This window comes from Paramacrobiotus metropolitanus, unplaced genomic scaffold (genome assembly GCF_019649055.1).
Source record: "Paramacrobiotus metropolitanus isolate TYO unplaced genomic scaffold, Prichtersi_v1.0 Parri_scaffold0000007, whole genome shotgun sequence".
In the NCBI taxonomy this organism is placed as follows: Eukaryota; Metazoa; Tardigrada; class Eutardigrada; order Parachela; family Macrobiotidae; genus Paramacrobiotus; species Paramacrobiotus metropolitanus.
This window is the reverse complement of record NW_026570227.1, coordinates 2,717,180-2,735,301: the sequence shown is the minus strand read 5'-3', so window position 1 is coordinate 2,735,301 and position 18,122 is coordinate 2,717,180. Positions and strand designations below refer to the sequence as shown.

General features: G+C 42.6%; 1 protein-coding gene across 1 annotated transcript in view; it reads right to left on the bottom strand.

Annotated features, from left to right (window-relative positions):
* The window catches only part of LOC129582237 (zinc metalloproteinase nas-6-like), a 57,356-nt gene that overhangs the window by 33,131 nt on the left and 6,103 nt on the right, over positions 1-18,122 (bottom strand). Inside the window, exon 2 of the mRNA XM_055473706.1 lies at positions 13,422-13,528. Coding sequence (XP_055329681.1) covers positions 13,422-13,528 — 107 coding nt within the window. The remainder of the gene's footprint in view (positions 1-13,421; positions 13,529-18,122) is intronic.

The window sequence follows — 18,122 nt, the reverse complement described above, 5'->3', positions numbered from 1 at the left end:
CTACCTTTAGCGCTCTCTTAAAATTCCTATCATAAACCTTGAAACTATAAATGGGCAAGTACCATTTGTCTGATAATCATAACTAGCCTGAATGTTGTTGCCTAAAAATTAAATTTTCACGATCATACGGCGGCGGCAGAATGATACTTGAGGCTAAGCATACCCACATTGTCAACGGTTCATGATCTTGAGTACTAATTTGAGCACGCAATGCTGTTGATGTAAATCTTTCAGAATAGGCCATTAAAGTATGTAAGAACTCAAAGTTTATTTTATTTCCCAGCACTGTACACCATGTGCCTTTATTGTGTCTGATGGATTCATTTTCGACTTTAGATAACTTTGCAAGAAATGTGTTCTCTTACAGATGTCCAAGCGTTCTTGAAGAAAGTGAACCGGGTGTCGAAGCGGACAACAATGACGAGCTAATTGATGACAACGATCAACCGAAATTACGGAAGTAAGGCAGACCTTTGTTGTTTTGGCTAAAACTGTAGTGAATAAATGAAATACAATGGGCGTGCCAAAAGTTTCTTTCCCTATTTTGTCTGCGTGCCATTTTTAGTGTTATGCAAACGCTAAAAGGGATTTCTTGTTTCGGACCTTGTGCTACAAGCAATCCAAAGAAACAGATTTCAATCGTCGAAAAGAAAAACTATTCAAAAAAAAGTTGTTTGACCGGCGTTAGTTCGGGCAGCTAATCCCTTAACTTCCCAAAAAATAATTTTTTCTTCCAAGTTTTCTCTGTTCAAAGCTTGTCTGTAGCAAAATCAAAACCAGCAAAACTTAATCCAATCGGCCGATTGCTTGGTTCATGCAGCGGGTGCAGTCTCCTCAAACGAAACCATCAGCCGAAAACAGGGTGCAATAGGGGTGTATAAAGAGGCGAAGGGTGACTGTTTTATGCACCTTTTAAGGTTGCATAAAACAGTCTACAAAAGTGGAAATTGCTACGCTGTATTGAAAGCAAATAATTTAGCACAATAAAAAGCAAACTCAATGCAGATACTTGTAGTACTAAGCAATGGTGATAATAAAGTTTTGAATGTTTGCTGTGGGTTGTGTAAAACAAACAGTACAATATTTCAACGTGTGTGCATTCCGGTTATTACAATAGTGATTCGCGTACCGGACACCAGTATTTTCTGCGTCTTAACTCTTTAGAAAACTACGTATGTGTTTACAATATGTGTACAGCCAGTACAGGGACCAGAATCAGCGTCTGCCTGAAAGCAGTAGACCGAACGGTTTCCTATTGTCGCCGCTAATGAACCCCGTGATATAAGCCCCGGTGATAATGAAAGAGTCGGCGTGGAATAGCCGCTTCCCATTGACGTTAAATCGTTTTGCATGTGATAACATCAATTCTCCGGTCAAAAAGGGAAGAGCCTTTCTGCTGTTATACTTGTAATCAGCTTGCAGTAAAGCCAAATCTGCACTACCAACTTGCAGTTTTGTCTATCCGCTGACGATGAAAATGTACGTCTAATGAAGCATTAGATGGTATACGGAAGTAGTAGCACTATAACGTATTTAGTTATGACAATAAATTTTTTAGATGAATCATAAGCGTCCGTTTAGCGTTAGAACAAATGCCATTAATATAATTTTTAAAAAGCAGCTTGAGATTTTATGTGTCGTCCTTGTGTCTGTATATCACGACCAGATCGATGCAACGAGTTTATCTGCAGTAAAGCGGAAGCGCAGGTAGTTGCAGATAGCCGGCCAATAAGGAGACCAATACGGCCAATACGTAACACGGACGGAACACTGTACGTTGTCTCACTTGTCTGCCAACATACGTGCAACCCGGAACAACACAGCCAGACAATAATAATATCTGGGTGTGTACAGCTTGCATGTAGTCATTGGGCAAGAAAACCGCAGCTGGGCAAGGAAACTGTTTCGTTATGGGTCTTAGGTAAACAGAATATACACATTTCAAATTGAGCTGAAAGCTGTTGGCGCGCGCAGCATTCGGTTGCCGAAATATGGCGAATTAAAATGGGCGAAAAGCTTAAATGCATTGCTGTGTACCAGAAGTTTAGTTATTACTTGATCTTTTAAAACTTTGCCCTCTTCCGTAACAATTTTCCGTACGCGCAAAGATCAGTTTCTGTAGTGTGCCTGTATAGTCCCGGGACGTCATAGCATCGATGGCTGACATTATGCTTGTCGGCAATGGTGATGAGTGAGACATTGCTGTTGCCCTCGTAATCGGTGACGTCTTACATGCTACTTCGATAACGAACTACGTAACGGACCCAGATACAATTTCGCATTTGTCCTGAATGCAGAGGAACTTCGCCTCGTTCCGGTCGAATAAAACAAGCTCAGAGAGACTGGTAATAAACTTAAAGCACACAGCTCCATTCGCAGTTTGCTTTAGGTGTTTGTGATGTGGAGGTTGTTAACTGCTACTCTATGGGATTAGCTTTTCCTATGGCTTACACGTTAGTAGCATACGCCACTGATAAACATAGTCACCAACGTTTTGTTGACTAACAAATCAGCGACCGGCTCATGGACGAATGCGAGAGCAAATACCAGATTACCGATTTAACAGAGAACTTATAATGAATTATCGTGAAGCGATACCTTGTTAGAAATGGGTAACACTGCTCCCGCTGCCTCGGTCTTGACGTGTTTATGTGAACTGGAAATTACACTGCAGCAACCCTTTTTGGACTTGGAAACTTATTTTGCAGCTGAAACACTTGCACGATGTACGAGCAAATTCACAATTTACCTGATTCCTATGACTAGGCAGGCAGCACATATGACTAATATAAATCGCAGTGCAGTGGACTTGGAGCGAGTAGCATTTCCCAATACGTGTTTACTGTAGTATCTCCCCTCTTAGGTCATACAGAATTGCTGTCAATGGCTGGGTTTCCCTGTATGATGGTAGTTAATTGTCAGTTTCTAATGTATTTTACGTGCTGTTAGATTTCGAGAGTGGAAGTACTATGAAGTTCCCGCGCGCATCGACGATCGTTGGGATTTTTGTGACGGCTTGCTGCATGAAAATTTTGCTGAATCCACGCCATTCATCAACCGTAGCGCACCGTTTGGCTTTCGGAGCATTGGTGTGTTTCTGGTCGCAATGAAACCATTAGATTCGCACACAACACTTCGTTTGGAAACTGGGTGCCGGTGGTTGCAATACGGTCACAAAATCACGCCCCGTTCCACCGAAGTTTGGTCATACAAGAACGAAGACTGTCCTGTTTTCAAGAAACGAATATATATTCCAAAAGACGGGCCAAACTTTGGAGTCGCGGCAATAGAATACCGTTGGGCACGTGGACAAAGGTCGGTTAAGCCGTACGAATTCATTGTCAAACCGAGCAAGCGAGGAGAAAAAGAGATAGCCTTTCAGCCATACGCTGTTTTAGCAAAGCCACTCGTCAAAGAGCACTTTGAAGAAAATCCGAATCAGAATGACATTGAAATGTTGGCGACGATTCAAGAACAATCCGCGGAGAAGACTTGCAATGTTTTTACTGTGCCGCATAACAGAAGACAGATTGCGAATGTGAAGGCAAGAGAGAGGAAATTAGCTGCTGAAACAACTTTGATGGACTTGTTATTGGAGCAGCACGTAACTATTTTGCATGCGGACATAAAGGAAAAGGACGAAAAGAATGCTTTGGTTCTTGTGGCAATCCCAACTCAGTCTGCCATGTTTGCAAAATTTTGTTTTGAACCAACAGCTTCCGGTTTACCAGAATCCGCCTTGTTTTTCGACGTGCTTTACACGGTGGCAAGGAAGTATCTGCTGGTTACCTGTCTGCGGCATCCTGGTTTAACGCGTACCAATTACGCAAGCAGAAGTGACAATTTGATTGATGATGCGTCTTTGGGAGTCAGCGACAGAGCAGTAATGATAGGACCTTGCGTTTTGATGACCGGTCAATCAAAACAGGAGTTTGCGAAGGCCTGGATGCTGATTTTTGACAACCTTCAAGGTAGCTGCAAAAGTTCATGGAAGTCACCCGCTGTCTGGGCTCCTGTCTTTGTTTCCGATGAACAACCAGCCTTGTACGAGGCGGCACTGTAAGTAAAAGCTTTCCGAAAATCCTAAAAGAAGTCTGTATGTTGCATTAAGCTATCCCGTCGGTTTGCATCAACCTGTACGCTTATTCACGTATAGTTCGGATTTAGCATTCAGTTCGAAGTTTGTTCTACCTCTTAAACCCAAATGTACACACACTAAAACCACGGACTTGAATAGTACACGTAGATGCGATAAAATCGGTGGTGACGTTTTCCAGTTGCATTTAGCGGTTTTTCATTAAATAACGGTGTGGAAAGGGCTGCCGTTCGGCGTTATAAGAGCAGCACGCGGTAATGATGGCGAATATCGCCGTCCGATTGTGTATTGGTTTTACCATCATGAGTAGAGGAGTTAATGTTTCGCTGCCCACAAAGCAAGTGTTATTTTACCGCCAGCGCTGCTGTCCCGCAACTACTACCGTATGTGCAAGGCAAGCAACTTAATTGCCGGGAACACTGCAACCAGTTAGTGGTAGCCTGGACACCGGATGACTTTTTATTACCAGAATGGCAGCGGCAGTTTTGCCAATAAAAGAGAGACTGTCTTCATATGCACACCTGTCATTCAAAATCAAGCTGGTTACGTGGTAGCAGCGCTGGCGCTAACATGACACAAGCTTGCTTTGTGGGCAGCGAAGCATTAACTCCGCTAGTCATGAGGGTAAAGACAATACGCCATCGGACGAAGTTGCCTGCCAAAAATATCGCGTATTGATCTTTTAACGCCGAACGGCGGCTGCCTCTTCCATACCTTTACTTAATGAAAAACCGTTAAAGTCTGTCATGTGATAATTATACTGAAGTGTGCTGACTGATGTTATTGGAAGGCTTGTACTTGACACCGGGTTCGGCTTCAGTCACCAACGGCACGCGTTCTACTTTGTCTGAAAATTTCAGCACGCACACATTTCTTAGAGTGGACCTCATACATGAAGCGAATTTCGCTATGGTGCGATTGCTCAACAGGTGGCTGTACATAATGCCCGCGCCTACAGAAGCCACCTCGAGAGGTGTAGTTGCTGTATCGTAACCAGATTCACTTCGACTTGGAGAGCCACCCTTATTGTAAAGTAACGCACTAACAGGTGCATTGTATTTATCCCTTTGCACAAGGGCGTGTTGTTCTTTGGTTTCGTGGCACTTCTTGGAAGCATTGTTAACGTATGAGTGCTAAAGTTTTTTTCGCAGCTGTGTGGAATTCCGGTACCGTGAACCTAATTTTCTTTAAAGAACCCAGGATTTCTGCAGCGTCAAGTTACGCTCTTCCCTGAGCTTTCAAAGATCTCAATTGCCCTGAACCTGAGCCAGATTTCAGGCCGGCATTTTATCGTAGCTAAAGCTGAGCTTACGAGCTAGAGCTAGACAAAGCGGGACACAGTTACTGGTTTGGTGGCGTCTCTCAGTGGTGAAAATTCCGAAAGTTATAAAACCAATCTTTTATTCAACACACGGTTTCTGGTCAATGTTTCAGGCTGAGAGTGATTAGCATCGAGCCCACGACAAATTAAGATTGAATGGCCAGGAAAGTTTCACGAACAAGGCTAGTTTAGATTTGGAAAATTGAAAAATTACGGGTTGACGGAAATCTAGCCGCCATATTCACGACCCAGCTTGCAGCACTCCGGCAATACGTTGCATTATGCGTTATGCAAACCTATAACGCACATTGCGGCGGACGCAAGTAGTTAAGATTATGATGTCCGCAAAAGTTGATCTGTCACCGGTTCTTAACAGTGCGTGGCCTTGTAAAAATTTGCTCTGTTTCTACGACTATGACCGCTGAAGCGGCTTTCAGTTGCAGTTCGTGACTGAATCAAGACATCGCCTTAGATCTTAGTATTCGCCGGTGACCCGGTACTTTGGTAGGTGGCTGGGAAACAAAAAGCTAGTCACTGCTGCGTTCTGGGAGTAATAGCAGCCCCAGGCGATGCTTTGCACCAGCAACGTATGGTCAGCATTTGTCCGCCGCCATCGCAACAGCTTGACCGGAGAAATATGGGAAAAAAATTCGACGCCATACTGGCACTTTGATACCAGCGTGTTGCTTTATAGGCGAAATGCTTACTTGTTAACAAAGAGATTCGTACGTACTGGTACTTCTCACACTTTCATGGACGCGGTTTGGTGAAAGATGCAATATTCAGTTAGAGGTGTTCACAACCTTTTTACATGGTTATTACACCGTTTCACTCTGTGCGTCGCTTTTTGCGCGGATTACCTTGTGCACGAACACCCATGGGTGCCGTGAATATACCATGCATGATTTGAATGCGATTGACAACTGAACTGATTGTAATCATATTTCACAACGATTCTGTCATCATGGTGCACATGCAAAAACAAAAGCGCACTTTGCGCATAGCGTTGGTGTTCATCGTGCTTATTTCGGTTCTCGTTATCATATCCATACCCCATGCCACTAAACACAATTAACAGAAGTAAAATAAGTGAGCAAAGGTTGAGCAGGGTCAGCACAGAGCAAAAGTGGTGTAGAAGGGTGTGTGCGGTGTGAATGCTTAAACTAAAAGAACAGTGTACACCGATTACTGAACAATAACGAATTGCTGAACAATAATTCATGATTTCGCTTTAGGGACATCATACCCCAAGCAAAGCACCTGCTGTGCGTGCTGCATGTTAAGGAAAACTTGAAGCGGCTTCTCGCGAACGAATTTTCTTACTGTGCAGAAGACGATCTGCAACAGACCGTTAATGATATCTTCGGTGTTGTGCGGCCAAGCCAGAATACGTTTATTAAAGGTCTCATCGATGCTTCGTCCACCCGTGAATTTAACGAACAACTTGCCGCTCTGAAGGAAATCTGGGAAGCGCGGCACCCAGGATTTACCGACCGATACTTTGACCCAGATGTCCAGAGCAAGTACATCCATAAACTCATTCTGGAAGCACGCGAGCCAGCTGGATTGATAGGCTGTGTCAAATTAACGCAACCGAAACAGCCAATTCAATGGTGCGAAAAAAGCTGGAATTAAAGCCAAAGCGAACGCTGACTGATCTGGAAACTGTGCGTGAACTGAAACAACTATTTTTCCATCAAGAACGGCAAATGGCGGAAAGCATTGTCGGGCGTGGTGAATTCCGTCGCAAGAACGTTCATGCAACAGCGTGCACGACAGCAGTGTTATTCCAACCTGACCCTTTAAAGAAAGCGTACATCGACATTTTTGGAAGAGCTCCTGATAATGATTTGCTGCAGCATCTGAAACCTGAAGCTTCGAATGCTTATGCAGCAACGAATCGTGGGATTGAACTTCCTATTGGTTTCGTCGAAGCAAACTTGGCAGACGAATATCGTTCGGACTGGAACGCTGCGCGAACCATCCTCCAGCAGCAACGTATCCGAGAAAAGGCAAAGATGAAAGTTCAGAGAAACAGTTGTGTTGACTACGCTATCGATGAGCCAAAAGATCGCGTAGAAAGGATTGTGACCTGGAAGACGGGAACATGTGAAGTGGATTGCCGATGTGATCGATTTATGACGAAAGGCATTTGCTGTCATTCGATTGCGGTTGCCGCTTTTGCGGATAGTCTGCCGAATTATTTGGAGAAATTCCACAGCAGAAGGAAGCTATATCGGAAAATAGTTCGCCCCACTTCAAAAGAAAGCGGACGCAAACCAAAAGGAGCAAGGCGTAAAGTAAGCGACCGAAAAGCCGCTGAAGGTGCAACAATCCGCAAAGGACGAGAAGAAGTCCCATCAGCGGTTGCTGGTTTAAGCGGCTTAGCGCATGCATCGAGCGAGGAACAGCAAACCACGCCCCAACAGAAAGGTAAATACGCATATTTATCTATAAGTTGTAGATATATACAGTACTAGTAATCACGTTTGCGCGGGCTGCTGTAAAAGGTGACAGGGCGACATACGCCTGAGGAAAGTGACCCGGTACATGGTAGCACGTACATGTATAACAAAGCAATGACGAAAGCGCTCTGTGCACGGAGCCACCGCACTACCCGAAAATAATTCCAATCACCGCCACATATGTGCAGCGACAGTACTTTTTTATCGTAAGCAGGTTTTGCGCAAGTCCCGTGAACCAAATTGCTGCATTGCCCGCCATACCGTAGTACAGCTACGCTGTGATACTAATTGCTGCAGCCGCACGTGTTGGCGGTGACTATGGTAATGTTGGTTAGTGTGCGGTGGCTCGCGTGGCGTGGTCTAAATTTTTTCGTCATCATTTTCCTGCAATTTCGTTTACTCGAAATCGCGAAAAAAAAGTAAAAAGTGCTTGGAAGCGCGCGAAAGTTAAAGTTTTCATGCATGTGCTCGAATTTGGCGACATATACTTACCAACCGCACGCAACCGCAAGGCGTTAGCGAGGGGGTGCGCACCCACTCTAAGGTCGTGTTTTTTGCCATATTATTGACCATGACGAGTTTACGTTGTCCTTGGGGGATTAGGAGCCATTTTTTGGCCGTTGCGTACAGTATACCCCATTGCTCAAACCTTGTCACGGCCCTGCGTAACGGTACGCATTTATATCGATAATGCGTAAGCTGGTGCGCCAGTGCTTGATTTTTTCAATGTTCCGATGCGCAAAAGTACAAAGAAACTTTAATTATTCGGGTTCCACGCCTATCTAGGTTGAATATTTGATATTTTGCCATGTATGAGAGAAAGTTTCCGCTAAATTTCATTCTAGCATATTATTTCAGTTTTTGCAGCAATGACGCACGCCTGTAAATTACAGGGGCATGCAGTATACATACAATGTATACCTTACAATACCATGTATACAACATTCCGTATTGGTAGCAACCTCAAAATTGAATATGAAAACTTGAAATTAAGTGCCGCTACCGTTACCACTGCCAGTAACGCTCACGATAACTGGCATGCCTCGGTGCCGGTAATATACAGAAGTTCAAAATACATCGGAGGTGATTTCTGATACATCAACAACACAAATATAAGTACATGTAGCGGCAACTGAATTTGTAGTTTTCGAAACGATTGGAAAGCTTTACGGTTTTGCGGCCATGTTTACCGCTTGCCAGACCTGTAATGGCAGATGCTACTGCCATTGGCAGTAGCCAGTTGCAGTTGCCACTGCCACCTTTTCTCACCTGTTCAATATTTTTCCCAGCTTATGCATCATATTACCAAAAATGTGAATATAAGCTTCGTTTTCCAGAAATATTGCAAGCCCATTCTTAGCGTTGGTGCCATGTTCAGCTCGCTGGTAGCGCCTCGTGTCCCCAGTAACATTAAAGCATGCACGGCCATGGGGCAGAAGCGTGTGAGTAAGTGTATGAGAGCTTCTCGCTTATGTGGGTCACAGTGGGTGTAAACCACCTTGCTAAAATCTGGTAAACAAAGCGAAGGGAGTTCGCCACCAGGTTAATGGCCAGGTGATACCAACCAGGAAATTGTACGCGCTTACTGATGGTGGGTAAACGCTTTCCCTTCTCGTGGCAAGGACGTAAGCGTCTTATTTTGTTGCCACTTCGGGAACTGCGAGATCTTGATAACGGAACTTATATCTGCCAGCGAAAATTAAGTAGCGCTTAAAGTAGCCGAACGTGTTAGAAAACCCGGTAAATTTCGATCACATGAAAGCGGATAGATGGTATTCAAGTTAGTAGTCACTGTACGGTAACTTTCGAGTGTTCAAAAGAAAAGATCTTTCTTGAAAAAAGATGTTTCAGTTTTTCGTATTTATTATGGGCTCCTATAAGTTTTGCTCCTATAAGTTTGCTTAACCTTTCGCAGTCCTAGTCCAGCTTTCGGTACTTATGTAACCAAGTCTGCTGTTATGTAGGAAACAAATTCCCGTGGGAATTAAATGTCGGTCCTTTCAAGGTCTGCAGTTTGAAAGGTGGCGGAGGTTTGCGATCGTACACAAGTTATCACTGCTGTGGCTGCCGCACACCGTTTTCACAGCAAACGCCGGATCTGGATTTGATACTTGTGAGGACCGAGCCAAATTACGACAAAGGAAAAACCGCTGTTATGCCACCGCGAGACTGTGCTTATCATCTGAATATTGGATGTGTACGACGTCGGCATCCAGACATCAGTTTAGAAAGCCAGAGATTCGGAGAGGGAGTGAGAAGAGAAATTGCGTTAACGGAACAGCAGAAAAAATTGCTTCTAAATTTCATGGAAAGCATTCCCTCCACCGTGCCATTTCGTACTTGCGTCTAAGTTGGTGTCGAATTGTAGATTCTGATTTCCGAACAAGCACTCGTATTTGAAACCAACCTAGCGTTTGTGTTGGAAAATGTTTTTTTCTATCTGGATTGCCCATTTATTTAGTATTTTTATCTTCGTGAATTTATGTTGTTGTAGTCGTTTTTTTTATCTTGCGGGTTTTCCCCGTGGAGCAATGTACTCTACGGTTTTCCCGTTAGTGGACTCTGGCGTTTGCATAAATAAATCACATACGAAAGGTAAGCTACCTTCATTTTTAACCACATAAGCCTAAATAACTGAAGTCTGTAGTAGCACATTTTTTATTCCTTTGGCATTATAATGCTTTACGTTAGTTAGTTACCAATCTGGCTTTGGCTGGGCAAATGACATTTGATCGCTAATGGAATGACGTTTGATTCATTAACGTTTATTTCATTTATTCTACAGTTGGCTAGTGTACTACAAGTATAGGTAATCAACTGGCTTCCCGTCCAGCACACGATAATACTGTATGCTAAAGATACTACATAAATATTTAAATTAAGTATTAGCGAGAATATTAGTACAGTATATGCGTAAAATAAATAAAAGCGAGAATCTAAAATAAATAATATCAAGAATATTAGTACAGTAGAATATTAGTACAGTGTCTGACATTCCACAAACAGCAACAGTAATTCGGTTACAATTATGGCAGAAATATTAGTACAGTATGAACCGATGCCTTATTCATTTTTTCACAAAAAACCAGAAAATGATGCTATTGATTATTGAGTTGTTCAAAAGGCAGTCTGGATGAGATACTTTCTTTTTTCTCGGGTGATAACTTAATTGTTACCGGCTCGTGTAATTCTCTACAAGAACTACGGCTCGTGTAGACGGATTCCTCGTAAAGGTCACACGTCGCGGTTTGAACTTTCTCACAGCAAAATTTGTGTATGGCAGTTATTTTATTAGAACTTTGCAGTTTCTGAAAAGCGCGGTGCAGTTAAGTGCGGTATTCCCAATGTCGGCTTTTTATGGACAAAAAAGCTTTCGATAGTGTTATTGGCGTGTGTTCCGAGTGTTCGCGCACTACCACGACAGACCAGCAGCTAATTCTGCTTGCAGCTAATTTTCTTCCAAATGCTCAGCAAATTCGACAACATGCCCCTCTTCCAGAGGGTGCCATCGAAGATTGAGCTGTTCTTCCATGTTGTGCCCGTATCGGGTATAATTCATTAATTAAGATTTTATAATTTAATCTAACTAAATTTCTTAACTGCACTGTAGTGCGTACGCATGGCGGCCACGGCCGTAGTACGTAATAGTCAGCTAATTACAGTAATTTATAGTCGCATTAGTCATGGGTACTGTTGGCTCAAAGAGAGTCAAATGGTTCAGTTGTAGTACGTACCATTAGCCAAATTAGGGGGTGCGCTGTAGTCACAAAAGAGTTTTATAACGGCTAACGCTACGTAGTGGCATCAGTGTTCGCCAACAGGGTTTGGCAGCGACTAGTTTTACGCAGAATCAGTATTGGCTGCCTTTGCTGGACCTTTAGACCCTACGAACGGTATAGTCCAGTCGGTGAATTATACATTATTAATGATTCTCAAATATCCTTTACGAACGGCTCTGTAAGTTAAAAAGCGTTCTCCCTTTAAGTCTCACTAGCCAATCATATTTATCTGCAAGAAACAGCAGAGGTTTTGCCTCCGCGCTTCTTGTAGTCCGCGGCCCGAAACAAGGAATAGCTCAGTTAGACATTCACGTAGCGTTTTGAGTACTGAGGGGTGGTAGCTCGGTCACTGCACTGGGCAGCAGTGGTAGCTCGGTAGCTCACTCACTCAGTCAAGGTTTTTGCTCACTAGACAGTAGTGGTAGCTCGGTAACTCACTCTCCCTAAAATAAAAAATGCGGCTCTTTCCTTTTAGCAGTTGTTTAGAAGAGTGATCCTGCCAGAACCGAACAGCCCGACTCGTACAGTTAAGACATACCATTATAATTATATTAAAAATGTGTTGACAACGAAAATCGATAGGTAAACTTGTGATTACTTAATTTTGTGGTTGGTGTTGTATGGAAATATGTACAATTTATTCCCGTTTAATTTGCGTATTTGATAATTTATGTTGCGCATTGTATCCAGGCAAAATTTTCTAGGTTTCAAGGCCACCTTGAAACTGGGTTGGATCGTGTGCGGCATCCTGCCGGCACGATTCTGATTGAACGTATTCAAAAACAAGCCATGTGACTCAGTTCTGGACCACGGCGGATCTAATTGTGGTATCACAATTTTTAAAGTATTTGATAAGTGAGATCTCCAGGCCGCGCGTAATACTGATCTTTTTCTTAATATCGGTTAATGATAAAATAGATTGGATTTGTATTTACGCATCCCTCTTTACAGAAGCACAGAAAATCTGAAACCGCTGAAAATACCTGCACATTAAATGCTGGACCCCTTCAGTTTGCACTAGCGATTCCTATACCCTATACCGAAAAGTACAACTTTTGGTACTTTTAAGTTAAAGGGTGCTACGTTAAAAAGGAGAAAATTATAGAGCCTTCATTTCATGGTAGCGCAGAGTCGGAGCCCAAAGTTAAACGATTTGGCCTCTTTAAGAAACAGAGCCACTCGTAAAGGATGTTTGAATGCGCTTACTATTGTGAAGCTGGGTCCGTAAGTCCATCAGCGGTTGATTCCACGGTACACTGTGACACAACTTTCAAAACGCGAGTCAAGATTTTCAGAAGCTACAATTAAAGTCCCAGACCAACCATAGTCGAAGACACGAGTTTTTGGGCAAAGCAGGAACAATTCAGAGTAAGTCCAAGTGGTGACTTAGTGGTCAGAGTTTCTATGGTCAGAGTCAGAGTTTGTGTGGTCAGAGTCAGACTTTGAGTGGTCAGAGTCAGAGTCAGAGTGGTCAGAGTCAGAGTGGTCAGAGTCAGAGTGGTCAGAGTTTGAGTGGTCAGAGTCAGAGTTTGAGTGGTCAGAGTCAGAGTCAGAGTCAGAGCTTGAGCGCGGGCCATTTGTACGGGATGGTGTTGTTTGGCCAAAACGAGTCAGCCTTGTCGATCGCATTAGCCGATCCATGTGACAACTGCAATCAGAAATAAGAAGCGTTATGATAAGGCAACAAATGAGAGGGGTTTAAATCGTTATACATATTATAACACTGTCGAAATGGTTATTTTTAGGTGGTTCCGTAATACCTCCAGAGCCTCGAGTCCGGTGATGTCGCCTTCCAGTAGGTCACTGTCGTAAAGACTAGCGTCGCTGCCTTTGGCCAGGATATCGGGATCGATGAATTCTCGCCAATCTGTTCAACCAGGCGTATCATGTCTTGAAAACATACCAAGGCTTTTGGTTATATTGTAACTAACTTACTCGTCGGCAGGTTTGTTGTAGATGGTAACGTGAAAACCAAGAATTCCGATAACATAAAAAAACCAACAGCGAAAGCAGACATAGTGATAGCAGGCATAGAGCTGTACATCACTCAATTTTATACGCGTCACGCACCAGCAGCAATTATAGCAGTTATGCTCTTTAGAAATCGATTAACTTAAAAAATATCTTGTGAGCAGAAATGCAGAATACGTGCTCGACTCGTATTCACTGAATATCCGCTGGCAATATGTGGACTCGATGCGTGATGACAACCGGTTTCCGGTTGTTTGGAAAGAAAACGTTTCCTGCATTTGTACGTTCTTGTGACTGTTACTGTTAGTTCTGGACTAACGTAAAGGCCCAAAATCACTCGTGGTGATAAGCGTTTTAAGTGAAATTTTTGCAGAGGATGCTGGCGATACCTGGGTACAGTATAATTCAGCTCTTCCGGTAGACTACAGAGTCTTATTTAACCATTCATATTTCCATAAAGTAAGTAACAGTATTAGGCGCAGCAACAGCTGCTCGGTACAAGTATTGGTTTTAGTTGGTACTAGTCGCTCCCTTTAAAAAATCAATTCCAACAAACAGAACCGTGGATTGAGTTAGAAGTAGAACAGCGTTAGGCGTCGTCACGTTTTATGTTTCTTGTTTCAGTAAATACATCCCATAGTTAATGCACGGTTGCCACCCATAGTTTGCCCATACGCCATAGCTCATACACGAAGAAAGGCCATACAAGAAGGGTGTTCGAAAAAGTTGAAATAATTTTCTATTACTTAATACCTAATACGGGAAATGTGCCTTACTGTCACGGATTTACTGAGCGCTAATACGTAGTTGTACTTTTATTAGCAGCTCAGGAGCTGCACTTTATACACGCAGTTGCACTGTTGTTGTTCGGTCTGCCAGGCTAAAATGCGTACGTCATAGACTAGGCCAGCTGCCAGGTACAACATTCCGTACAAACACATCTTCACATTAGCAGCACGAGAATCTTTTACCATACACTATCCTTACCACTTACCGGTGCCGATAATAAAGATGACCATGACAACGACAACGACGGTTCCAAACACAATTTCCATCAGGCGGTGTCTTTGTGGAATTTTTTCTTCCGCTTTCAATACTTGGGTTGCTTGGGGGGATGGATAACGGAGAGAAGATAGGATGGTAGCCAAATAGTCTTCCAAGGAATATATTTAATAACGTCTCCAAAATAATTAAATCCTTCAACATCCGGCTTAAACGCCGGAGCTATAGGCCGGTTATAAGCTTATAAATCGGTAGACGAAGGATTCAATCTAAAGGCTAACTGATCGTTCAAGAAAATGCGGACGGTGGGAGAATCTTCTTCCTAGAGGTCAAGAAATTTTGTAATTTTTTTTCTCTCTATCCGTGTTGATACAGACAAATAGAACCTTGATCTTGTAGTCTTCAGGAAATTCTTTAACGCTGTTAATGATGTTTGGGCAGTTTTTGTCACCCTTGCTCCCGAGATCAGCAGATAGCTTTACGTTTTCCAGAGAAGGGGTGGGCTGAGTTTAGGTTAAATTCAGTGAGCAGGGGTAATGAGTTATGTGTAAAGAACGAGATAAAGTCATCTTTGGTGAAATTAGGAGTGCGGTGACAATAATATACGCAAGTCGTCCAACCGCTTTGAGAGCAGAACGGGATCATCGTTGACTGATTTCGGTGACTGATTTCGGTTTAGTATTGTCAATAGTCCGCATGGTTTCCCCAAATACTTTCCCGGCACCGTTGTCCCCGAGTGAGAAGCCGCGGCGCGCTTTCTTATCCGAACTAAGCACAGTCGGAACTCCGAATGTGCTTATTTCGGACAGGAAAACGGATAGCCGTCGTTCGGATAGCCGATTATAATTTTGATGTAATCGACGAAGCCCACAATTAAAACATTTTCAAATATTTCTCCCTGTTACAGTTAATCTCGTGATCGTATAACTTATATACGTTCACGAGTAACAGCCACAATCTCTTAACTGTAACAGCCACAATCTCGGGCGAAAAGAATGGGTTTTACGGCTTGTGAGACAGAAAAATTAATAAACACTTCCAGCCTAACGGCGTCGCGCACGCATACATCGACCACTTTGGGTAAGGTCGTAATAATCCAGATTACTGTCATGAATGATAAAAAGGCGCCGCCAGGGTGACGGCATTGAATGTGCAGGTACTCTCAGATTTCAGAGTACAAACACCATCGTCGCAGGCGTCAAAGAAAGCAGAAAAAATCTTCTAGAGGATTTTGACGGCTTTCTTTCCCTTTTACACGACTGATGTTTTCCAGTGATTTCAGAGTGCAGACTGCAGTGACATTATACACATTTCATTTGTATAAAGATTATTATCGCCCACACGGTAATTATTATCTTGATGTAACAGCACATTTCCGGCGGGCGGAAGCATTCAAGCCGACGCCGATACGACGGTTTTAAGGAAATCAGCGGCGCTCTAACATATTTAAATATATACATATTATGTCCACATATTATATATTTTGCTACTGCAAATAATTTAGCCGTTACCAGTGGTCATATTCTCCCTAACTCTTATTATTACTACAGGGCATTTTAAATTTTAAATTAATATAATTTATTTTTTATCTTAGTTGAATAAGCTTCAATGTCTGCAGCTTGCTGCAATATTATAATTATCATAACAACTCATTTTGCTTTTAATCCCCTTAACAACCCAACCATAATAACTTTTTCGACACATAAAATTGTCGCTGCATTTGTTTTTCCAGTTTTGCCAGTTTTGCCAGTTGCAAAATCAAATGTACTTACATTTATCGGTTCATCCGCGTAGTGGCCGAATTTTATTGGTGCATGTACGTAATTTTCGTTCCACCGATCGCGCTTACATTGCGAACGGAACCATCACCACAACCAGCAAACTATCGCCAGTAAATCTGTTTGAAGATTGCTCGGGTTTTATAGAAACGATTGGATTTCCTTGCAGGAAAATCGATCGCGCTCAAAGCCGACTGCATGATACTCGTATCTGTGCGTGCGTGCGTACGTGATACACTCTACAGAGTACATACATGATACATGTACTTACACGTATTATGACATTGTATGCTCTTTGTACGAGCCTAGACTATACATAATACATTGTACTGTAGTTACATAATATTATTATTAAAATATTATGTAAAATTTTATGTACTACTATGTACATGCATAAGATCAATAATTGTGTTAATTGGTTCTTAGGATTCTGAGGTTTCTTAGGTTTCTTAGGCTTCTTAGGTTTCTTAGGATTCTTAGGTTTCTTAGGTTTCTTAGGTTACTTTGGTTTCTTAGGTTTCTTAGGCATACTAATTTTGTGCACGTTTCCAAGTCCAAGTTAGGAAGTCCAATTTTAGAAGTTCAAGTTGAGAAGTCCAAGTTAGGAAGTCCAAGTCCAAGTTATGAAGTCCAAGTTCGGTCCAAGTCCAAGTTTTAGTAGTCCAAGTCCGAGCTTGAGCGCGGGCCACAATGTTGATGTTGATAATGACGACGATGGTCGTTCGTAGATGGGCAGACGGGTAGAAAAGTAGATGGACAGAAGTTCATCTTCCAGTAGAAACTTTCTCTAAATAATAGCAGGGCATTAATCAATCAAATTTCATTTCATTTAGAAGGTTTATACTGAACCTATGATGACCAAAGTACTTTGTCGACCGACGCAAAGCGAAGGTCCTCTATGTTCAACAAAGCGGGACTTCCTGGAACATCGGTCACGCATTAATAATTTTTAAAAATATAATGTGGAAGAGCTATTAGAAATTTACTAATTTATTAAAGAAGTACAAAAGGGATAATTTAACCAAGATTCATTGTTAACCATGTGTCGGCTTCCTGAACCTGAAAGAGAGCCAACGGTTTTAATAAAGAGCGAGACAGATGCTAAAATTTTGTTGTTCGGTTTCTTATTCGACTTTTCTGGATGGTACTCGTGCTTAGCTCGAACCGGTACATACAACCGTTTTCTGGCTTTACTGGTTTATAGCGTTAGCCGGAAGTGGTGCACTTTCGGGACTTCCCAGTAATGATTACTGTGACGACAATGGTGATTCCGACTCATTTCCGAGCGCCGCTTGGAATTATCATTGTTGTCGTAGTTATCGGCAAGCGCAGCGGGACAGATCTGAGCGCTCACGCTCGTTAAATTATTGCCACCACCAGGCGGTGTCTTTGTGGTATTTCTGCGTGCGACATCTTCCGCCTTCAATACATGGTTCGCTTGGGAGGCTGGTTAAGGTAGAGAAAACAGCTTGCCAGTCAAATAGTCTTCCAGGAATATCTTAAGCGTCTCCGGATTATGTATTTCCCACCGATCGGTCGAGAAAATGCAGATGGTGGAGAAAATAGAGAAAACTCAAAAATTACAAAATTCCTGGGGTCTCCAAAGAATTGTGGAGACCAAAGAAGAATTTTGTAATTCTGGAGTTTTCTTTTTTCGTGCTGATAAAAACAAATACTTCTAGTAGTAGAAGAGTAGTAGTATCAGTAGAA